The following is a 24,848-nucleotide window of genomic DNA, read 5'->3' on the forward strand; positions in this document are numbered from 1 at the left end:
TATTTACTTGGGAAAAATAGTGATTTTTTTTGCCATAATTTCAATAGCGAAAAAATACCGTCTTCTCGTTGAAATTTTGACGAACAAACCCAATAAGTAAAGATGCTGAGTACCAAAAAGTGTGTCTCACATTTTTATACACTACATTCATCACTTCAATTCGCTGAGATTTTGAATCGATTGAGTTAACACTTTGGGTTTGCGGGTCCTCTTTAGTTTGATTTTTGTTTGACTTTCCCCTCTTTCCTCAAAATCTCAAAATATAGGATTTCTCAAACGAAAGATGACATTCCTTGTATATGCTAATTCATATTTTCACGAATCCATTTGAGAAACTTAGACACATCAGTAAACACAGAGTAGCGATTCGGATCACACATGAGTTGGTTGCGTTTCTGAGCGCTGATCGATACAATTCCGCGTAGATAGTATCGATAGTTATCGACAAATACCAGCCCTCCGCCGCTGTCGCCATTGCACACCGAGTTTCCTAGGGATAGTATGGTAAGTAATGGTTATTTAATTAGGAATTTTTATAACAAACCGTCAGCATGTCCCGCGCAGAACGATTCTCCGAACGCCAGAACTGTGTTATACTGAATATTTGTCTGTGAACACTTTTTCTGTGAAACAACGGGCATATCCAGATAGTTCAAGATGTTGGTAACAATGCCATTCCTGTTAATTCCCCATCCGGCCACCTTTCCATATCGGTTGTAAAACGCACTGATGTCAGTCGTATTCCGGTACAGACAAACAGGTTTGATGAAATTGTTGAAAATGATATCCCTCCTAAGTTTGAGTATTCCAATATCCGTAGTCTGCGTCGCTGAATTATAATCGCGATGGATTGTGGCGCTTTCAGCAGTATGGAAGAAATAATCATCTATCAATCCGATATCCACAATACCGATGTAGACCTTGAAGAGTTCCATTTCCAAAGTTTCGTTACTATTTTCCTTGGTAAGGCAATGGGCTGCTGTTAAAATGCTTCGGCTCGAGATGATACTTCCACCGCATTGGTATTGCTATAGTCAAAAGTCATTAGAGTTAATGCAAAATTTATGATACGACCATACCTACATCATCATTGTATATGGCGACGTGCCACGGAATCTCTCCAGATTTAGCATTTGTTCCGCCGATGATTCTGGATTGAACGACGGGATCGTTCGAAGGATATATCGTGGCGCAATCGCTTTCATCATACTCTTCTTCTGATACAGCTTTTGTCGTCTAAAAAATGTGGATACTAGTGGTCGTTCATAAAAAAACGCATCAAAAAGCAAGCTTCAACTTACGCTCGATTCTCTTAACGTCCGTTCGGTTGTCACTCTTCTCGTGTCAAAAATTCCCACAGAGGCCTCGCTTGTAACAGAAACCCGTCGCACTCGTTGCCGACACAGATCCCGACCATTGAAGTTGACCTCCTGGACGTCCGGGATTCGACCGTTCTCGTTAAATTTCACGAAAAAGTTGAGTTTCACCTCGGCATCGGCAGCCAGCGCCAGGGTGCTGTTTTCAATTATAAATCGGACGCCGTCCAGGGTATGTACTTCTCCGAAAAGATTCTGTGAAGTGTTGGATATAAGTTAGCATATAAGAAGTCATAGAATTAGCATTAGCTTTAGCATTAAGCATTTCGCACATATTCGTAGGTGGTACAAGCCTAGGATAGGATGTGACAACTCAATTAAGACTGCCTTGTTGTTTTTTAGTCGGTTGCTCTGACGAGGTGGTCGCCAGTGCATCCAAATTAATTTGGTACAAAATCTTCCAAACATCATGTATCAAAATTTGATGTTTTTTTTCCGTTGCATCCATTATTTTTGTAAGAGAAGCGAAAGACTAACAGTGAGAAATTTTCGCTAATGAAAATATGATTTTGAGATCGAAAATGACATAAAGGTGAATGATAATGCTTAAAATCAACAGTTTTAAACCTTAACAAGCCTTTAGATAAATTTATATGGCGTTTGCAGTTCAATATAAATTGGTTTTGTGCCAAAAAACTGGAACTCAAACATTTACGTGTTTTGCTTAATATCAACTTTACAAACCAGCAACACGGCCAAACTAACAACATGCTGCCCTACGAAAAACGCGCCGCCACCAATCGAAGTAATCGATTGTCATTTTCAACCAATCAGCAACCGGTACGATTGTGACAGAAAATCGGTACGATTTTTAATGACTACTTGGCACATCCTATCCTAGGTACAAGCCAACACTATTGTACGAGAGTAGCTTCACTTTCATCCGTTACCACAGATAATGATTTGGGACTAATCACTACCTCTTAGATGGAAGCAAGGCACTTTCCAATAGTCGAGATCTGTCCTGGCCACGTCCTTGCGAATGCTGAGAGGAAGGGGAAGGATGGTTAGTTGGACACCTACTTAAGAAAGATGCAGAGAACTCTACGACCTCTCATAGGTGCCACGGGAGGTTTTGGGATTGTGTGGAAGGTTATAACAGTAGGAATCGTTTTGGTAGAGAACGTGAAACACAGAAAGAACTAAGATAGAAATACAAATAGGAAATGGACGAGCCTGGAATTGAACCCACGACCTCCTGCTTATAAGGCAGAAGCGGTAGCCACTAGACCACCGAGCTCGTAGCATATAAGAAGTCATAGAATATTAAAAAAAAAAACTCTGTTTAATTCACCTGCGGTAATGTTGCCGTTCATTATAAAAATAATAGTTTTTTAACTCGTTTTGGGTATAAAAAGTCGTATTTTGGTCATAATTCAATCCGGCCAATTCGGAGACGAGCCAGCCTCGGGCTGAAAGTCTCCTTAATAAAGACACAAAAAAAAAAAAAAAAAATCCGGCCAATCGGATTAGGGTAAGCGGTTGCCGCGTTGCTGCGCTCCATCGTGACGGGATGCTATGTCTTAGGGGCATGCCAGAGTAAACGCGACGAGCGATGCGACGCGACGCGACAGTGCAATTTGACAGCCTGTTGATAATGATTGTTATTCTTTTACGTGAGTCGCGTCGCGTCGCATCGCTCGTCGCGTTTACTCTGGCTTGCCCCTTAGAGTTTAGTAGGAAGCTGTCTAGCTTCCATCACTCCTCCTCGACGGGTGAACTCCACCTGCTTCCCTGAATCTTGATAGCTTCACATTGGTCGGGGGCTTTGTCAGCATATCGGCCACCATTTCATCTGTAGAACAGTACTGCATCCGGATCATCCCATCCTCCTTTAGTTGGTACACGAAATGGTAATTTGTGTCCACGTGTTTTGAGCGGCTAATGGAACGTCCGGACTTCCGGAATTGTTTTATACAAGACTGGTTGTCCTCATGGATTACTATTGGCTTGGCTGTTTTCACCGTGAAATTCGCTAGTAAACGATCAATCCACAGTAGTTCTTGGCAACCTTCTGCGACCGCCATGAACTCCGCCTCCGTACTGCTGAGGGCAATGCACGTTTGTTTTCGGGATCCCCAGCATGTTGGTCCACCGTCAAACAGGAGTAAGTACCCGGAGTTGGACTTACGACTTTTCGCATCACTGGCCCAATCTGCATCAACGTACATCTCCAGGTCGGAATCAGATTTTCCCAAAACGAGTTCATGGTCCATGGTATGCTTGAGGTAGCGGAGTATTCTTTTGGATTCGGTCCAGTCTGCCTGTGTTGGTGCACTCATTGACCTGCCCAGAATGGAAACACTTATCGCAATGATAGTAGTCGGATAACTTGTCTACCTCCTCCTTTTGCTTGATGTGGCCAGGATCCATGGGGTATTTGGACGGCTTCGCTTGATCCATGTCAAAACGTGTCAAAACCTTTTGAATATACGTCTGCTGATTCAATGAAAAACCTTTCTCGGTGCGTCTTACTTTGATGCCAAGGAAATTATGTATGTCACCTAACGATACCACTTGGAAATGCTTGTTCAGACTACGGATAATCTCTTCATATTCTTCTTCTTTGTGGCAGGCAATCACCATGTCGTCAACGTAAACCACCAGATAAGAGTACTTCTTTCCATTTTGCCTAACGTACAAGCATGCGTCATTCTTCGACTGTTGGAATTTCATCTGCTTTAAAATTTGGTCGAATTTCTTGATCCAGACCATGACCAGCTTATTTTAGCCCATACAATGACTTGTGTAATGAGCATACTGTGTTTGGCTTTCCATCTTCAAATCCAGGACGCTGGCGCATAAAAATTGACTCCTTCATATCCCCGTTGAGGCAGGCGGTTTTTTACATCAGCGTGTTTGACCAACATTCCTCGTTGGCTGGCAACCGTTAGCAGAACTAGAAAAGTTACTTGACGAACCACTGATGCAAAAACTTCTTTATAGTCCCAAACTTTTGATTGGAGCCTTTAGCGACTAAGCGGGCTTTATACCTTGCAATTGCGAGGTATAAAGCGTTATAACGTTGCCGTCTTCGTCCAATTTGCGTTCAAAAATCCATTTGCAGCCAATCGCTTTCCGATCAGGTGGTAAATCCGCCAAATGCCATGTACCATTCTCATGCAATGATTTAATCTCATCTCGTATAGCTGCCTTCCATAGCTCTGCTTCGGGACTATTCATTGCTTCGTTATATGTTTTCGGCTCATCTTTAAATTGTCATGCCATTCCTGTTGTTTCTCGGAAACGCAGAGGCGACAAACCCTTTCCGTTACGGGATGATCATCTAACCGGTGTGGCAGTTGGCTCGATTACTTCGTCGACTGCTGCACCATCGTCATCTTCGTTCGGAGTATCGTACATGCTTGAATCTTCATTCGATAGCTCCTCCTCAACCAGAGTTGCATCGTTGATATCTTCTTCAGATTCTGGAGCCGCATCAGCAAGATCATCCAGAAAATCGACATTGAACTGTTGAACGACTTCTAGTTCGTACTTTATGATTTCAGTATCCAACTTGACGCGTAGGATGGACTCACTTTGATGGGACTTCTCCTTTTTTCTTGTGCTTCATCTAGTAACTTGCTTTTTACCAATTCCATGGTCAAGTCCTTGTCCGCACGAGTCTCCAACGCCGTTGTGAGGTAATCAAAAGACTCTGGCATGCTCTTCAGAACCATGGCCATTTTCAGATTCGCATCCAGTTCCTGACCCGCATTCGCTAAACTTGAGAATAGTTCTTACATCCGAAACAAGTCGGTCTCCATGTCACCGTTTTGGCGTCCACTTCCTTTCAGAAATCGGCCAGTAGGTTGGAGGCGTCCTCTGACACGTTTTTCCATAGAGCTTGCTGACGTTTGATTATCTTTGGATAGCAACGCCTCAGAAGCGTTTCCCGACAAATCCTATTCCCTCTATGCGCGTGCAAGAGAAAGATGATTATCGTCAGCAAGCTCTATAGGTTCTCCCGGACTATAAAATTATCCCTAGGGCCATAACCTATTGGATTGGAACTTAAGACGTAATGAAGTAGTCGTAATGAAGCTTCCTTCTGGTTTACTGGTCAGAAGCAGAATGGACAATTTCTTCTAGAAGGCTTATTTATCTACATGTCAAGATTAAGCATAGAATTGTGGTTGCCGCGTTACTGCGCTCCATCATGACGGGATGCTATGACTTAGAGTTTAGTAGAGCCGATGCCTAGCTTCCATCAAAACGACATTGGACATTCTCAATTGGCCAATTCCTTGGGCAGTGAAGCAAACGTAAGAGCTCTAACACAGGAGGCAGTAGTCGAGTGCAGAGGTCTGCACGAGATTACGTCGGAAGAAGAACAGGCTGAGGAGAGCGTACGGTGGTACACAAGTAGCAGCGATACGACTACCAGCAGCGGCTGTCAACAAAATGGTGGAGGCTGTTAAGGTGAAAGTAAGATGGTCAGTCTGCCCGTTGAGATTCGCCCCACGAGTCATCAAACAGATGGTATGTGTAGTGATGGATAGAGTGCTTATAATAGTTACCATAGGAGGCTTTGGTTTGTTATAAATGTCAGAAGAATAGAATTCTCGCTTAACTTTTCAAAAGGACCTAAGTAACATTTTTTTCATGAAATAATTTGAATAGCGCAATCAACAGAACAACATGAAAGCTATTGATTGCAGTATTCAAATTAATTCATGAAAAAATGTTACTTAGGTCATTTTGAAAAGTTAAGCGAGAATTGTAAATCAGTCTTCCAATGATTGTCAAGAAGTGCAGAAGCAAAAATGAAAAGCCTTCATTCGCATCTCCGGTCACAACATTGGCGCAGTCGGTTGTAAAGTAAACATATTTCAATGTAGATTAGAAACATATGAGCCTCTGGTTTATAATGAACGTAAGAAAAATAGAATTTCAAATCAGTCATCCAACAAATGTCGAGGAAGATAGAAGCAAAAAAAAGCTGATCCCACGCAATTCGTTCAAGAGTTGAATCATGACAAACGAGCCTTCAACTCATTTTTTTTTATTTAGATTGCTATATTCTGTACAAATAAAAGAACATAAAGAGATTAGAGAAAGGGAGTAATGTAGTGATGGATAGAGTGCTTATAATAGTTACCATAGGAGGCTTTGGTTTGTTATAAATGTCAGAATAATAGAATTGTAAATCAGTCTTCTAATGATTGTCAAGAAGTACAGAAGCAAAAATAAAAAGCCTATGTATCATTCGCATCTCCGGTCACAACATTGGCGCAATTGAGTCTCCCTAGGTGGAACTAAGAAGCGATTCTGAAGAAATATTGCAAGAAATTTGAATGGAATCAGAAATATTAAATTTGGCGTATTTTGGAACAATTTCAATAATTTAGGTTGCTGTTTACTGCGTTTATAAAATCAAATCATCGAAGATCGGAAAAGGCTCTTGTATTTTTGAATTGTTATTACTGTATGGCTCTATATTACTATATTACTGTATGGCTCTGATAAAGATTGCAGAATATTCTGAAGTCCAATAAAAGTAGTGAGGTATTCCAGTTCACAATATGCTTTTATAGAGCAGATAAAGACAACAGCAGAGGGCTTTTCAGACTGGATTAACACTGTGTTACACTAAATGCAACCTGGAATACCTGATGGCTTCCAATGACAATGTTAGGTCAAGCAAATACTACTTCGGCGAGTAAGAAAAAAAAGCAAAGTACTGGAATGATGCTCTACGTTCAGGTTGAGTACCACAGTTCTATAAAGCAGAGACAAATTCAGATAAGTCCGATTGAGAAGGCGGAATATCTAGTTGTTACTAAATAAAGATGATGATGGTTGGTCCAATTGAGAAGGTGGAGAACCATACTTGAACTAAGCTTTGCTGGATAAGGTAGAGTAACCCTGTTGATAAGTCCGATAAAGAATGCGGAATAGTCATCTCCGATATTGTATACGGAGTACCGATCAATCAATGTCCATAGTTAGTTAATTATTAGGAACTCCAATGAAGAGAAAATGGATTGCTTTCATGAGATATATAGTTCTCCAAATGATTACTAACTTGATGATAACAATAGATATCATTTTTAATGTTGAAACGAACTCATTTATAAACTAACAGTGGTTTAGAAATCGGTTTTAATTGAACTGAATACAGCAATATTCGCATTTCATGGATTTATGTAAAAAAAAAAAACAAATCATGGGCATAGAAAAAACCGTTCATTATTTTGGATTATTTGGAGTAAATCATACACTACTAAAAATCCACACATATTTATTGGCGAAAATCCATAGATTTAACTTATGATGTATATCAGCGCACACATAACCATTCTCCATGTGAACTGCTAATAAAATATATATCCAAATAAACTTTATGAGTGGTCTCGAATTAGCAATTATTTAATTTATGTGTGGTTCTATATCGATTATGTTAGGGTGGAGCTATTGCAAAAATTTATAACGGCGGCACATATATCTTATATAGATATTTTTGGCAGTGTAGAGTTGACAGGCAATGAAATGACAAAAGAAATGTTGCGATTATTTAATATTATCTATGATATAACAATGAAGTCCACGTTTGCATTTTTTAAAGATTTCAAAATTTTATTGTTGAATATTAATCTATTGTAACTATGCTTACATGCGTAACTATAGCCCGAACCACGCTCGAGATAGAAAACAATTATTTTGTGTGCAGCAGATTCAATGTTCTAAGTGATCAAATCATCATGAAAGGTTGTGATCTGTTCATAAATTAAATGAAAATACGGTAGTTATCCACCCTTTAACAACAGATAATACGAAGACTAGAAGGATGATTAACAGAAAAGTGATAAAGTTACTGTGACTTTTATTGCAAACTGAATTAATTCAAGTTCACAATTTTCTTTAAAATAATATTGTAAAAAGATGGTATGTGTTGTAAAGTAAACATATTTCAATGTAGATTAGAAACATATGAGCCTCTGGTTTATGATGAACGTAAGAAAAATAGAATTTCAAATCAGTCATCCAACAAATGTCGAGGAAGATAGAAGCAAAAGAAAGCTGATCCCACGCAATTCGTTCATGAGTTGAATCATGACAAACGAGCCTTCAACTCATTTTTATTTATTTAGATTACTATATTCTGTACAAATAAAAGAACATAAAGAGATTAGAGAAAGGGAGTAATGTAGTGATGGATAGAGTGCTTATAATAGTTCCCATAGGAGGCTTTGGTTTGTTATAAATGTCAGAAGAATAGAATTGTAAATCAGTCTTCCAATGATTGTTAAGAAGTACAGAAGCAAAAATGAAAAGCCTTCATTCGCATCTCCGGTCACAACAGTATGGACAGATGGATCGCCATGCATTGGCCACCAGGCGCGAAGCTGCAAAGGCCCGGACAGATTCGGTATATGTAGGAAATGTGGCGAAGAAGTGCACGTTGCTAAAGATTGCACGAAGCAACCAAAATGATTGCTCTGCAAACCGGAGGACGGAAATGACCATACGACAGGTGGCTTCCAATGCCCTGCATACAAGAAGGCGATGGCGGGCCGGGATTAATGAAGATCATCCAGTTGAGATGGAGAAGGGACCAGCAAGTAAGCGTCAGTCTGGAGGGAAATCCAGCACAGTGAGCAGTTTTTGGTCTCGAGTCGTCGGGGTGCCAGCGAACCGGAAGTCTTCTGCCAATCGGAATCCTCGGACCGACCTCAACACTCGAACCGCCAACCTTCTGAAGAAAGAAGAAAGATGAAGGCAGTGCTTCGGGTATGTCGGCACCGCCAGTGCGGACGTCATCCATCACCGAAACTGTCGGACCACCTCTGCAACCCGAAGACGAAGTCGGCGCAATGCGCGAAAGCGTCCCCTGCGATAGCCGCCGGTAGTCGTGGCACCATCCGTGCGGAAGTTTCCTTCACCGGAACTAGTGGACCACCCTCGACTTCGGGGGGAATCAGGAGGATTCGAGTTAGGAAGTTTGTGGACCGGCGAGGGATCGAGACAGCGTAGCAGTGGATCTCAGTAAGCCAGTCGGCGCTAGGGCCGGAATTTTAGAAGAAGTGCTTGAGTACAGCAATTGCAATCTTCTATTGTACGATTAGCTCCTTGTACCCTTAGTATAAATTAGGTTGAGTTTAGTTTAAGTTTAAAACATTGTAATTCCTACAAGGTTCAATTCAACTAGTGGAAACATCCTAACTGCCAGAGGCAATTGAAATGTATTAATAATAATAAAAAAATGTATCATAGCAAATAAGGATTATAGTGTTAAGAAAACACGGAACATCTAGTCTAAGAGATGAATGTATGTATTAGATAATAAGCAAATAAAATTCGTTAAAAAACGCATCAATTAGTTTGACAGATAAAATTTTGGAAGAAAGTTCGGTTCGGAAGTCCCGACTTCCGAATTCTAGTTTTGTGCTTCGCCGACAATAATTCTTACAAAATACTGATTGTCGATACCTATTTTGCCATGTTTCGTCATTTTTTGGAAATGGACGATTTTTACGTATCATGGAGTCCTTCATACATCCTACTGATACATTGTTGAGCATTGAATGTCTCCACTATCACTAGTTATTAGTGTCAAAACTCACAGTTAACGCAACACTCTGTAGTTACATTCTCGGATCACAAAAGTTTATGGAACGTATTATAGCACATACAATTCACGTGTCCGCCGTGCGACAAAATAAGTTAAAACATATTCACTCTACTCACCCCAAGGACGTAAACGGGTCTATCGAATACAATCTCAATCTCCACATGTTCAACGGCCACCTCAGTGTTCAGTGTCAACTCTCCATCCCAACGACCGGCGGTGATAATAATGCTCGGACTCATTGCCGCACATGATGAATTGAAACGGTTTTCTCGCTCATCGGTGAAATTGCGTGGCACAGCCGCCGGTTGCTGAATTGGTTGAAACGAAGGGATATTGCTGATAGCCGATGGTCGTAGTAACGGAACTGGATTTCTTTCGAGACTCCAACTGTTTGGCGGGTAGCGATAAACTGGAGTTGATGATTCGGTTGAAACGCTGGTTCTGGGAGTCGAAATCAGGTCTTGAAATGGGATATCATTAAATGATTGAGCTATATATCTACCTGCTAACAAATTTAATGGGGCATACAATAACTCCATTAAGTCGAACCTCCTCTAGCTGTGGGGGTGACGATGTGGAATAGCTAACTTCAAGCTTTATCCTTAATAGCGTATAAGGGAATAGTTTGTAACCGGACTTAGTTATTCGGAAATCACGATTATTAACACTAGCTGCGCCTCCAAAATAATTCTAAAATCATAAAACGGCATTAAATTAATTAATTCAAATGTATTCATCGTCACAAGTCGGTGAAGTCCCCTTTAGGAATGTGTTTGAATTTCTCGATTCGAAACACATGTAATCAATATGCAGTTATTTTTCTCGCCTCTACTGCAACTGTTTCACTTGATTGGAACTGAAGCACAAACACTATTGCAATTGTTTACGATCGTTAATCTTGAGTTAACAGTTAAACCCAGTCCGAATGCATTAAAACGTCATGTCGTGTGCCTATTACTCACCACCAACAAATCGACTTGGCGATCGAACCGAAGATCGATCTCAACGTCACGCAACGCGATGTCACTCTTCAGCTGCAGTGTCCCCTCATACCGCTTTTGATAGTAGCTTTCGCGATCCACATTGAACAGATCGTTACAGTTGACTTCACCCGTAGTAGTCGGACTGGTGACAGGCTGATGATAGGACTGTTCGATTATTTGGCGCCCGGCGCTAGCCGATTGAGTACTCAGTAGAAGCAGGAAGAAGCGAAATGCTGAACCACGCTGCAATTTAGCCGTTATTTAGAATACGCATAAGAGCATTATATTCGACAGCAACTTACTATTGATGCGTACATTTCATCAACGCTTGTTCAAATACTTGATTACCTTACCAAAGGCAAGCCTAGGACACAACTAAGAGATGATAACAGACAGAAATTTGCAAACTACGTCCGATCCGTTTGAAGGCAAACCGCCAAATGCGAAATCTTTAGAAAAGCAACCAGTCGGAGAACATTGATGAGGCTGATAAGAGATGACTCTCGTATAAGGACGTCGCCGATCGTCTTCGACCACGAAGAACCGTAGTCAAAACAAAATTGAAAACCGGTAAAATTTAATGACGTGCTAAATGCCGCGCTTTCACATGTAATTAAATGAGGCACTTAATCATAGGAATGTGTGATTTATTAACCGCAAATTTTGCTTGCTGATAAACATGCGGAGCGGTACGATCTAGCTAGGAAAAATGGTAGCTACTGAGGATGAGGGCATGGCCAAGTGATACTGTGCCGTCGTGACCGTTGCACGAGTTTGATTATAATTATTGAATAAAAGTGGCGTTTAACAGATAGACATAAATCCGGTTATGAATGAATAAGAATACTGAAAGATGAGGATGGTGTTTATGCGATTTCATCTATAGAGACAAGTAGACGCAGTTTTCATGCAGTCTGTTTGATTGCAAGGCTTAGACGTGAGGATCACTTCACAAAGACACTTTACAGTATTGTATATTTATACACAATACACATTTACGCTCTACTTCTTCTTCTTCTATGGCTCTACATTCCAACTGGAACTTGGCCCTCTTTTATTCTATTAGCATTTCCTCAGTAATTTATTGAATGCTCTCTTTTCTATGCCCGCCATTGCATGAATATGTATCTTGTGTGGCAATTACAAGGATACACTATGCCCAGGGTGTCGAGAATGTTTCCCATACGAAAACATCCTAGACTGGACCGAGAATTGAACACGCCATCTCCAGATTGGCAACCCTACGCCTTTGCTCGCAAGGCTACTGGAGACCACATTTACGATCTATAAACATAAAATTAAATATTATCAATACGAGTTTTCAAAGAATTGGCTATACTAATTTTTATCTTCCGCAATCAATTCTTGTCATTCAATATAATCCGCTATCCATTTTTATGATACTATTCTACACTTTTGCTTCCTGATGCTTGAAGGGGTAGTGTCAGAAATGACGGAAGGGCTTTCGTTTGCCGGTGAGCTGCAGACTTCGCTATCTCGTGCGTTTTGCGTAGCCTTCTTGACTTGATGTGCTACAGCTCCTCGATGAACCTACGCCGAATGGAGTATCCTCCTCCACTGGACTCGATTCTGGGCCAAAGGCTTACAATCGCCCTTAACGTTAACCGCCCTCCGGTCCTCTTCTACTGCAAACAGTCATCGCGTACGCGGCCTTCCACGAAGCTTCTCTACTGGATATCTTCGCTTGATACTCTTCTGGCATATAAACAATGTGTGCAGCCCACATACATGTGTCATTAGGGTGGTTCAAAAAATCGATTTTGCTCCACAGTGCTCATCTGATTCTTTATCATGTTCTGAGTGTCCTCTGAAAATTTGAGTTCATTTGGATTAAAACTGATTTAGCACAAGCGATTTCAAGTTTGCATGCAAATTAGTATGGGGAAATTTATTTTTTTAGTATACTGTAAATGACACTTCCGCATTAAGCGCAGGTTAAAAGAAAACCTACATAGCTAAAAGGAATACTCAACAGCTTTCACCCAACGAAAACCGCATGTTGATTGATCGCCCCAGTAATTAGTAATCGATTTTAATACACGTTGCGAATCTTTAGTCATGATCGTTAAACTTCTTTGAGGGCATCACTGAAATGTGCAGTGCAACATAGTAGCCTGAATTTGTGTGTGCTATCTTTCGCGCCACGAGCAGCAATGTTGCCTGTTGAGGAGTTATGCAATTAGCTCCAGAAAACCATGATATAGATTAAATTCGATTACTAATTATTGGAACGATTAATTAAGATGCGGTTTTCACTGAGTGAAAGATGTTGAGTATTCCTTTTAGCTATGTAGGTTTTCTTTTAACCTGCGCATAATGGGGAAGCGTCATCAACAGTATAATGAAAAAATAAATTTCCCCATACTAATTTGCATGCAAACTTGAAATCGCTTGTGCTAAATCAGTTTTAATCCAAATGAACTCAAATTTTCAGAGGACACTCAGAACATGATAAAGAATCAGATGAGCACTGTGGAGCAAAATCGATTTTTTGAACCACCCTAATGTGTCATACACAGTCATATCTCCTTTTTGGGATCTTCACTAAAACGCCCTGCATCTAGTAGGTAGGAAAAGTCTCGGTTTTGTAGATATTGTAATATAATTGATGCAACATTTGCGCAGATAGCATGGGATCAGTTTTGAGCATCTCTGCTGAAATGCGACCCCGAGAGCCTTGTGGGAGTTCATGCTTTGAATAACTGCTTTAATTTCCTGCAATAATGGAGTAGCGTCGCATCCTTGGATTCATCCTTGCTCCAGGCGTCGTAAGACACTGTAGAGGAGGCAAATATCACCAGTTGTAACAGCTTTCTCCCCTTCGTCGGTCAGGAAGTCTACCTACGCTCGCTTGTCCCGTCTGTAGCAGCGTTTAACTTCCTTCTCTAGAGCCAAATACCGTTGACGGGACTCGTACTTGACTGCTCTGGTTCTTGCCCGCTCTATCTCGACCTTTGCTTCTCTACGCTCCTTCAATCTTCCGCCAGGTTGCGAACATCACTTACTTACTTGATACTTGATGGGCTACAGCTCTTCGATGAACCTACGCCGAATAGAGTATCCTTCTCCACTGGACTCGATCCTGGTCCAATCGCTTCCAGTCGCCCTGAACATTGAGCGCCCTCAGGTCCTCTTCAACTGCAAAAGCCATCGTGTACGCGGCCTTCCACGGCGCCTGCGGCCTCTTCCGGGTTCTCTGCTAAATATTATCTTCGCTTGACGTTCTTCCGGCATACGAACAACGTGAACAGCCCACCGTAGTCTGCCGTGTTGTATAAGCTTAACAATATCCAGCCCTTTATACACCTGGTACAATTCGTGATTCATGCGACGCCGCCAGATACTGTTCTCCTGTTTACCGCCGAGCATTGTCCGCAGCACCTTACGCTCAAACACTCCGAGAGCTCTCCGATCAGCCTCCTTTAACGTCCATGTCTCATGGCCGTATAAAGCCACCGTAAGAATCAGAGTAGTATACAGCGCGAGTTTTGTTTTCGTTTGCAGACTACGGGACTTAAGCTGGTCACGAAGTCCGTAATAAGCCCTATTTGCAGCTGCAATACGCCTTTTCACCTATCATTATTGTACGTCACTAATGTTCCAAGATACACAAATTCTTCTACCACTTCAAATTTATCACTATTCAGCACCATTTCGCTACCACCACCACTAATGAACCCACGTTGATTGCCAGCGATCATGTACTTCGTTTTGCTGGTATTGATCGTGAGTCCAATCCTCGCTGTCTCCCTCTTAAAAGGCACAAAAGCCTCTTCCACGGCACGGCGATTAATTCCGATAATATCGATATCGTCCGCAAATCCCAGGAGCATATGCGATTTTGTGATAATGGTACCGCTTCTCCTAATCGCTCCCTCGAGCGCTATATTGAACAGTAGATTCGAGAGTGCATCACCCTGCTTTAATCCATCTAAGGTAACAAATGACGTCGATATTTCATCCGCAACCCTTACGCTTGATTTCGATCCGTCCAACGTTATACGAATCAGCCGTATCAGTTTCGCCGGAAAACCATGTTCAAGCATAATTTGCCATAATTCATTCCGTTTCACTGAATCGTACGCCGCCTTGAAATCAATAAACAGATGATGTGTCTGCCAGTTGTACTCCCGGAATTTATCAAGGATTTGTCTCAGGGTAAACATTTGATCCGTCGTTGATCGGCCCTCACGAAAATCTGCTTGGTATTCGCCGACGAAGGACTCTTCAAGCGGTCTCAATCTGTTGAACAGAATACGGGACATAATTTTGTACGCCGAATTAAGGAGGGTTATTCCTCGGTAATTGGCGCACTCATCCTCATCTAGTGTAGGTGACTCCACAGCTTGTCCATCGTCGCGAACACCACTTAGGAAGCACTAAAAAGCAATATTTCAAAGTTATCTCATTGTTGGGCTACTATAATGGCCTTGATCTATACACCTGCCGAGAGAATTCGCTTATTTATGCAATAATAATGAAATGTTTCAGATAACAGTTCATGTGACTATAGTGTTCGGAATATGAGTCTGTTTGGGACTTGAGTCATAACGGTATATTGTGGGGTTTGAGTAAGTTACCATCAGCGTGTGATTATGCATTAAGATCTCAACGTGTCAATCGGTAAGCAGCAAGCCATGCTCGAGCTCTTCTCGTCAGATCTAAGAGGCGTACACATGCACCCACGAAGAGCTGCTGTCATCGCATTTCGATCCGGCCATTGGGGCCACACATTTTGGCGATACTGCCAGGTTATTTTTTGACGTCTGGAAGACCGCTGGAAATTGGTTTGGAAAATCTGAAAACGCGTCTGGAAAATGGATTGTGGTTTGAAAAATCACAAAGCGCGTCTGGAAGACCGCTGGAAAATGGTTTGTGGTTTGGAAAATCACAAAGCGCGTCTGGAAGACCGCTGAAAAATGGATTTAAGTTTGGAAAATCGCGAAGCGCATCTAGAAGACCGCTGGAAAATGGATTGTGATTTGGAAAATTACAAAGTGTGTCTGAAAGACCGCTGGGAAACGGATTGTGGTTTGAAAATCGCAAAGCACGTCTGGAAAATGGTTTATAGTTTGAAAAATCATAACGCGCGTCTGGAAGACCGCTGGAAATTGGATTGTAGTTTGAAAAATCGCAAAGCGCGTCTAGAAGACCGCTGGAAAATGGATTGTGATTTGGATAATTACAAAGCGCGTCTGGAGACCTCTAGAAAATAATTGTGGTTTGGAAAATCACAAAGTGCGCTGGAAAACGGATTGTGGTTTGGAAAATCGCAAAGCGCGTCTGGAAAATGGTTTATGGTTTGGAAAATCACAAAGCGTGTCTGGAAGACCGCTGGAAAATGGATTGTGGTTCGGAAAATCACAAAGTGTGTCTGGAAGACCGTTGGAAAATGCTTTGTGGTTTGATTATCCACAAAGCGCGTCTGGAAGACCGCTGTAAAATGGATTGTGGTTTGAAAAATCACAAAGCGCGGGAGATCACTGGAAAGTGGTTTCTGGTTTGCAATACCACAAGGCGCCTCTGGGAGACTTCCGAGAAAAGGGTTGAAAATCTAGAAAATCCCAAGTGGGTCATGGAAACATTGATTTTGATTAAAATAAATTTAGTTCGGAATGTACAACTTGGCGACTTTAGTATACATGAGACTACCAGTTAAGCTAGTTCTAACGAAATCTGAGAGATATGGAGATCTATCGTATGCCACAAAGTTGTTTGGAAGGCTTAATATATTATCTTGAAGTTTGTTTTGGAATTTACTGACTAAGTAGTCGTAGCGGAATAACCCGTTGGATACGATATCCAACATTCACGAAGCTCAAAAACGTTGCCAGCATTCACAAAGTCATGAGTTTGGTGTTATTGGCTAATAGTACTGGTTAACATAAGTTTAGGTATATACTTATGCTATCTCATTTAAGTATGATATCTGCGAAATTTTAGATAAATGTCATATCCTAGGCCAGATGTTCCCTAACTACTTGTACATGCGACCCACCTAGCAGAATCGCATATTGGTTGCGACCCTCCCACATTGGCTTTTAGAATTCGGATAAAAATGAGTTCGCATTAGATTGAACAAACCATTATGAATTGCTTCATATCGCATCATTATATTACTTTGAATGGATTGGAAATGATTTGGAATTCGAACGGATTCAGATAGAATTTGGATTAGATTTTGGTTGGATTTGAAACGGACTTGGATTAGATTTTGGTTGGATTTGGATTGGATTTGAATTAGATTTGGATTAAGATTGCATTTGATTGGATTTGGAACGGATTTAGATAGGATTTAGATCGGATATGGATTAGATTTAGATTGGATTGGATTTGGAATGGATGTGGATCGGATTTGGATTAGATTTTGATTGGGTTTGGATTTGGATTGGATTTTGGTTGGATTTGAATTGTTTGGATTGCATTGTATTTGGAAAAATCTCAAAATTCGCTACATCCAAATCTAATGGCTGTGATAGATTTGTGGGACAAAAGTATGAATCAAGATTCGTCTTTCACAACCGACCTCCACGGGAGTCGCGGCCCACAGTTTGGGAACACACGTTCTAAGCGGTTGTTGACAAGTTCAACATCGATATGTTGAAGATCAACTTGCTGGTGTTACTATACATAAAGCTGATAGTTGGACTTAATGGACGGTATAAGATATTAACGATCAAAGTCTTTCATATTTTCATCACGTTTTTAGAGTTTTCTGCAATCGTAAAGTGTACCCCAATATAGAAAAGTTAGACGTAGCTCTACACCAAAAAAAATCATTGCGTTCTATGCTAGAGGATTTTTTTTTGCCTTTTTTAATGAGAGTAGAAGGGAAATGTGGGGTTTGAGTAAGTTACCATCAGCGTGCGATTATACATTAACACCTCAGCGTGTCGATCAGTGCGCAGCAAGCCATGACTCGGCCTCTTCTGGCCAGACCTCCGGCGTGCACACGCACCCACCGAGATCTGCTGTCATAACAATTCGCTCCAGCCATTTGGGGTCACACAAGGGTTACGGGAAGAACTTGGCCAGTGATGATAAACCGTCGCTCGTGTGCATTGTCTGGTAGAAAAACGTATTTTGGATTACTTTCTGAAACTGTTAGGGGTTGCGAACCGAGTATTTCGAGAACTAGAGCCTCTACTAGCACGTTCGGGTAGTTGATTGAAAATTGAACCCGCCCTGAAGCGGAGTTTAGCCGGGCAACAAAACGAAAAGTGGTCCTCGGAAGAGGTGGCGCTTAAGCCATTTGTTAAAACAAGTAGTAGCGCACTAGTAGAGGGCTACAACACCTCCACTCATTTTTTGTCGCAACGAAAAATACGCGCCAGATAGTCGCCTAAGAAAAACATGCCTCAAGAAAAAAAGCTACTACGATATTTTTGAAAATTTTACCATAACGTGGTGCATTCCGGCAGTGAATGCTTGGATAACACGTGCTATTTGTACTGCGGAGAAATTTTACACATCTATGAGAGCCTTGGAAAATGATCACGAAAGTTGGCATTTTTTTGCAAGGTACAATAACAAAGTTCTAGTAACTAAGGGACAAGGTGCGTCTGGAAAGGGTAGCCTGATTGGTCAGGCAAGGGTAGCCTGATTATGCAAATGATAACTTGATTACAAGTTCCGAAATCCGTTCGTTCCAAGGTTTTGTGGAAGTATAACTTCAAGAAACTTAATACGCACTTTATCCTACATAATAATTTATTTTTTGTAGTCAATGTACGTACATTTGAATAATTTAAAATAGTTTCTTCTACACTGTTTTACATAAAACTCTTAATCCATCCCAAGAACTTCGCAACATCGGTGAACACGGCATAGTGGTTAGGGTCACATGTGATCTTGTCTTGAAGCGCAGCACTGACCGAAACAATTCCTCGTAGATACCATCGGTTGCTCTGTTTAAAAACCATTCCCCCGCCGCTATCTCCATTGCAGACCGAGGTTCCTGCGAAACGAAAAAATAAATATTCAAAATCATGTGATTGACAATTATATTCTACCAAATTACCATTCCTGAATCCGGCACAGTACGATGTATTCGAGGTCACTTTGCTGAAAAAGTCTCGATTGGACCATATGCACGTTTCGTGCGCCACTACTGGCATCTGCGCGAACGACAATTCCTCGCTAACCAATCCTCGTTCATTGTAGCCCCAACCGGGCACCAGTCCGACCTTGTTGATCAAAACTTTATAATCTTCGTCAAAGTTCCACATACAAGCCGGCCGAATGAAGTTGTTAAACTTCACATCTGCCTTCAGCTTCAGCAACGCCACATCCGCGAAGAAACGCTCGTAGTTGTAATCCGGATGTATGAGAATACGTTCGACCTTGGCATCTTGTTCCGGGCCGGTCCACTTTTTGAGATTGGTCTTTCCCAGATAGAGCAGCAAGTTATCCGCATCTATTGGACGACGGCTTTTCTCCAGAGCAACGCAGTGGGCCGCTGTGAGGATGAACCGTTTCGAGACAAGTGTGGATCCACAGAGATAGCGCAGTTCGGTAGAGGACGAACGGTACAACGCACCGTGCCATGGAAATTGAGCGTGCTGAGCTGAGCTGCCGTGAACTACCAGGGGATTCGCTTTAGGGACAACCGTTCCGCAGATGTCATTGTCGTACGAGTTTATGTAGTGGGTCTGAAAAATTATATACAATCTTAGATTGTTGGATAGTTTTTAATTTGTATATAATTTTTGTTACAGATGTTTCAACTGGTTGAATGAAGGCATAATCTCCCTGGAAATACGACGGCTTTTGAGTAGAGCTTCTTTGGTAATGATGGTCCCCTTGAAAATAGGATGATTCCGTGGTTGTAGTACGCTCGGTGGTGCGTGGACGGTAATTTCCAGGGCTAGTAGAGGTCCGCACATTTAAGTTATAGTTGTTGTTGTTGTCGTTGGTGTTCTCATAACCGGGGACTGGTTGTCGAATTGATCGCGATGTCGATGTTTCCGTAGTCGGCTTCTTCCAAATTGATGGATCTTGAATAGGATCATATTCTTCGCGGTTTTTCTCTATCGTCGGGCTACTGTTCTGATTGTTGACTCCAGTTGACACGTTCGATGTTTCTGAAAATCTGTTAAAAATCTCTCATTGACCAGTTAGTTAGGAATTTTCAGCAGTACCTTGTTTGCATCTTAGAAACATCATCTCGGGTCATTGAAGTGGGTTTTGTGTTAAACAATGAACTAGTTGATGTTGGATAAGTATAGTTAGCAAGAAGGTTAGTTTCAGGATCGTGACGTACATCAGGGTTGATCGCTTGGACTGAATATGCTGTTATATCATGCAAGTTATCACTTCTGTAATGTTATTTCACAAATGTATTAGGATACAAATTTTTAGCCGTGCGTTGTTACCTGTTAGGTCGGTGTTCTCGTGTTATTGGATCATCTGGATACACAATCGGTTTATCATACGGGCTGAGCACAATTGGCTTGATTTGATGACGATCAGTAACTGTTGGCTTCACAGTTGGTAGGTCCACACAGATATTTTGTCCATTGAAACGGACTTGCCGTAGACCCGGAGATCGTCCGTATTCCGAATGTTTTACATAGAATTTTAAAATCAAAGTCTCTCCAGCGTTCAACTGATATGTCTTATCCTCAATATGAAATCGTAGATTATCTTTGGTTGTAACGTCCTTGAAATATGCCTGCTGAAATTGATCTGCTTTATATGTTTGTTAATCCGAGATGTATGTTTTCTATACCCCAAACACGTAAACTTGTCCATCGAAAATCACATCGATGAAGATTCCATGCAAAGGAACGTTGGTTTTTAGTCGCAGCGTTCCATACCATGTGTCCGACGTGTCTTCCTTTTCATCGTAACTAAAGACTGCAGGACATGGAGATGTTTTCTGGTGACTGCCATTAATCGCTATCCCCAGCAGTATTACCAGGAAAAGTAACTGAAATATTAAACGGTTGACACATCTTTTATTGATTTCCTATCTCAATCCGAAGTAGGAGAGTGTGTCAGCTTTTGATTATTATTGTTAGAAAAGGTTTGATTGGATATTGAAAACAGGTTGTTTGAATCTTCGTAGAACTTAAAGTAATATAATTTGCTGAAATGGTCGATTATATATGCGAGACAGATGATTCATAAATTAATTAGTTGTTCGGCTACAATGTGTAGAAGAGTGATATGTATTTCGATTGATGACAATATTAATTAAACTTTCAATATCAAAACCACTTTTTAAATATCACTTCCTGCAATAGTTTTCAATTATTTTACACAGCCGTATATTTATCATGTTAATAAATTTTACTATATTCCGAAAAGAAGGCTTTCTAATAGATTTTATGCTCTAATTTGGTCTGATAATTTTAAATGCTAGGATTTTTCTTGATCTACTTTCAGAAAAAAAAACTACGATGCTCTCATAATATTACGGATCATATTGCGTATCATCGTAGAATCAAGATATATACAGATCTTGATTCCAAGAATCCAGTTCCTTTTCATACTTGTGTTTTCCCTACACGTAATTCAAGCTCATGCATACGCAACGACCAGTTGAACTTCTTTTGCTATTACCAACGATGCATGAATTAAATTGTCTCTTATAAAGTCTATTCTTTTAATTCAGCGGATCGAATATTGCTAACACATGGTACAACTTTTATAAGTTGTTGTTTATTTAATTACATATTATCAACCTTCATAATATCTGGTGGGACGCTCAGCTGAATTTCACCTGTCCACTTGAATGCACTACAATTGCCTAATGGGCATCAGCTCAATTAATCACTTGCGTTAATAGTATCATGCGCACGTTAACTGGCTTTACTTAGAACACTAACGAAGTCTCGACCCAACCGGCGTGGAATTAAAACTGCAACTAATATTGCGTTCCCAGCCGAAAGGTGCAGGTACGAGTCACGATGGGATAGCTTCTACTTAGATCAGGTACGTTTCCATGATCGTTTCCCTAAATGCCGTGATGCGCGATATGTTCATATAAGCATTCGATAATATAATATGCATAGCACATGGACGATCCTTTATTTCGTCATCCTCTGGGCTATAAAATGGTACGCTATATGTGGACGGTTCTGTTGCAGGGTCTACTTACCTGAACAAATGTGAGATTGTACACTCTTGTTTTGTTCTATGCATGATTAGAATGAATTAAATTTAGTAGTTAACTTAATACAAAGAAAAAGAGCATACATTTTGCTGACATTTTTCATTTTTATCTTTGGTTTTTGCAATTACTTAGATTGAATTCTGTTTCCTAAGCACTATTATGGAACACGAGAGACTCATAGTTGTGAGTGGTGTCTAGTTTAAATGTGTAACTTCGCTAAACAATGTTGAATTGCTGAATAGAGGACATTGTAAAAAATATAGTTGTTCAAAATAAAAATAAATATCAGATTCTTACCTGTTTAAGATTGGGCAATTTCAGTATTTAAAGGACATACACTGGATTCTGTTTTTACACGATTTACATTTTCTCAATTTGCCACTTATCCTAAATGTTTAACGCACATTAATTATCATGTGATTTTTCTTTGATTTATTCTGAATTTTTTGAACATGTTTCGAAGAGTTTGGTGGTAAATTGAAGTCACACGATCAAAAATACGAGCGAAAAAAAATCGTGTAAAAACAAAATCCTGTGTATTTTAAAATTGCAATTACAAAATTATACCGGGTTAATACCAAAAGAACAGTGTAATCAACAAAGTTCTATCTAGATCAAGACGACTAATTCACTCGGGTCAGGTTTTGTTCGCTCGGTACTTACATCTACATGACGCTCATCTAGCTTTCTGTCAACCTGTAGAAAATATTCTCGTAGCTATAATAACAAATGACGATTAAAACGATGCGACTACCAGTTAACGTTAATATTGGTAATAGAGATCGTTTTATCGTTGTTAATCTTTCATGCGGCATTCTAGCAACCATTATTAGTAGTAGTTCCTGATACTGTAGTTGGCTGTAGATGTCTTCAATGAAAACCGTGACGCCCGATCGAGAACCAAACGAAGCACATGTTTGCAGCAGTTTTCTATACTGGGAAGAAAGTTTTGCCCTATCAATAGAGCCAAGTTTTACGCCGATAGTCATAAAGTAGGGTGATTGTACCAGTTTTGGCGGTGTCAGGCCATTTGGCCGAATGTCGTTTAGCCGAATAGTAAAAAAAAACACCTCAGATTACGAGTAGTGGATAATGAGTAATGTGAAGTAGGAAGTGACAAGTAGAAAGTGGAAAGAGGAAAGTGAACTGAGAACTGAGAACAGAGAATTTCTTTCTTCGTCCTTTTTCTATCTTCCTTCCTCCTTTTGTTTTCTGTCTTCTTTTCTTCTTCTTTCTTCTTCCTTATTCGCTCTTCCTTCTTCTTTCTTCCTTCTTCCTTCTTCTTTTTTCTGTCTCTCTTTTCTCATTTCTTCTTCATTCTTACTTCTCTTCAACTTTATTCCTTCCTCCCTTTTCCTCAATCTTTTTTCCTTCTAAATTCTTCCTGCCTCCCTCTTTCTTCTTCTTTCTGCCTATTTCCATCTTCCTTCTTTCTTTTTTCTTCCATCTTCCTTCTTCTTTCTTGATTCTTTCTTCTTTCTTCTACCTCAGCGTTTCTCAACCTTTTCCTTCAGAGGTACTCTTTCGAGCTTTTACATTTATCAAGGTACTCCCTATATTTTCCGCTGCAAATGAAAACAAGCTTAACGCATAAGTATGAAAAACGGACCTGAAAACTAACGGGATACATGGCGCTCCAAATAGTTGTCTGAAATTTTCGCTGTTCCGTGGAGCTAACAGCTTGGCAGTTCATACATCTTCTACTTCTTATTAGCATTACATCCCCACACTGGGACAGAGCCGCCTCGGAGCTTAGTGTTCATTAAGCACTTCCACAGTTATTAACTGCAAGGTTTCTAAGCCAGGTTACCATTTTTGCATTCGTTTATCATGAGGCTAACACGATGATACATTTATGCCCAGGGAAGTCGAGACAATTTTCATTCCGAAAATTGCCTAGACCGGCACCGGGAATCGAACCCAGCCACCCTCAGCATGGTCTTGCTTTGTCGCCACGAGTCTTACCGCACGGTTAAGGAGGGTCCCTACATACTTCGATGACTTTTGGAAGCTTCCGAAACTCTTAGAAGAAAGCCTCCCAGCCTCTTGAAAGTAGTTTGCAAGTCTTTTCAAAAGAGATTACCAGCCTTTTGAAAGGAGGTTTCCGTGTCTCTTGGAAGGAGGCTTCCGAGTATCTTATAAGGAGGCTTCCGAGCCTCTTGGAAGGAGGTTTCCGAGCCTCTTGGTACGCGGGTTCCGAGCCTCTTGGTAGGAAGCTTCCGAGCCTCTCGGCAGGAAGCTTCCGAGCCTCTTGGCAGGAGGCTTCCGAGCCTTGGCAGGAGGCTTCCGAGCCTCTTGGCAGGAGGCTTCCGAGCCTCTTGGCAGGAGGCTTCCGAGCCTCTTGGCAGGAGGCTTCCGAGCCTCTTGGCAGGAGGCTTCCGAGCCTCTTGGCAGGAGGCTTCCGAGTATCTTAAAAGGAGGCTTCCGAGCCTCTTGCCAGGAGGCTTCCGAGTATCTTAAAAGGAGGCTTCCGAGTATCTTAAAAGGAGGCTTCCGAGCCTCTTGGAAGGAGGCTTCCGAGCCTCTTGGAAGAAGGCTTCCGAGCCTCTTGGAAGAAGGCTTCCGAGCCTCTTGGAAGGAGGCTTCCGAGCCTTTTGGAAGGAGGCTTCCGAGCCTCTTGAAAGGAGGCTTCCGAGCCTTTTGGTAGGAGGGTTCCGAGCCTCTTGGTAGGAGGGTTCCGAGCCTCTGGGAAGGAGGATTCCGAGCCTCTTGGCAGAAGGCTTCTGGGCCTTTTGACAGGAGGCTTCCGAGCCACTTGGCAGGAGGCTTCCAGG

General features: G+C 41.2%; 1 protein-coding gene across 1 annotated transcript; it reads right to left on the reverse strand.

Moving 5' to 3' along the window:
* Positions 1-122: 122 nt before the first annotated feature.
* Positions 123-21,840, reverse strand: LOC134227773 (uncharacterized). Its single transcript, XM_062709451.1, has 15 exons — positions 21,644-21,840; positions 20,686-20,886; positions 20,330-20,631; positions 20,096-20,272; positions 19,671-20,046; positions 18,976-19,606; positions 18,732-18,912; positions 11,288-11,309; positions 10,914-11,177; positions 10,454-10,641; positions 10,068-10,392; positions 1,302-1,571; positions 1,084-1,236; positions 545-1,028; positions 123-490 (listed from the first exon to the last, which is right to left on the reverse strand). The coding sequence occupies exons 1-15, from the start codon at positions 21,647-21,649 to the stop codon at positions 303-305; spliced, it is 3,768 nt and encodes a 1,255-aa protein (XP_062565435.1). The 5' UTR covers positions 21,650-21,840; the 3' UTR covers positions 123-302.
* Positions 21,841-24,848: the final 3,008 nt, after the last annotated feature.

The sequence above is a fragment of the Armigeres subalbatus genome, chromosome 3 (genome assembly GCF_024139115.2).
Source record: "Armigeres subalbatus isolate Guangzhou_Male chromosome 3, GZ_Asu_2, whole genome shotgun sequence".
NCBI classification, from domain to species: Eukaryota; Metazoa; Arthropoda; class Insecta; order Diptera; family Culicidae; genus Armigeres; species Armigeres subalbatus.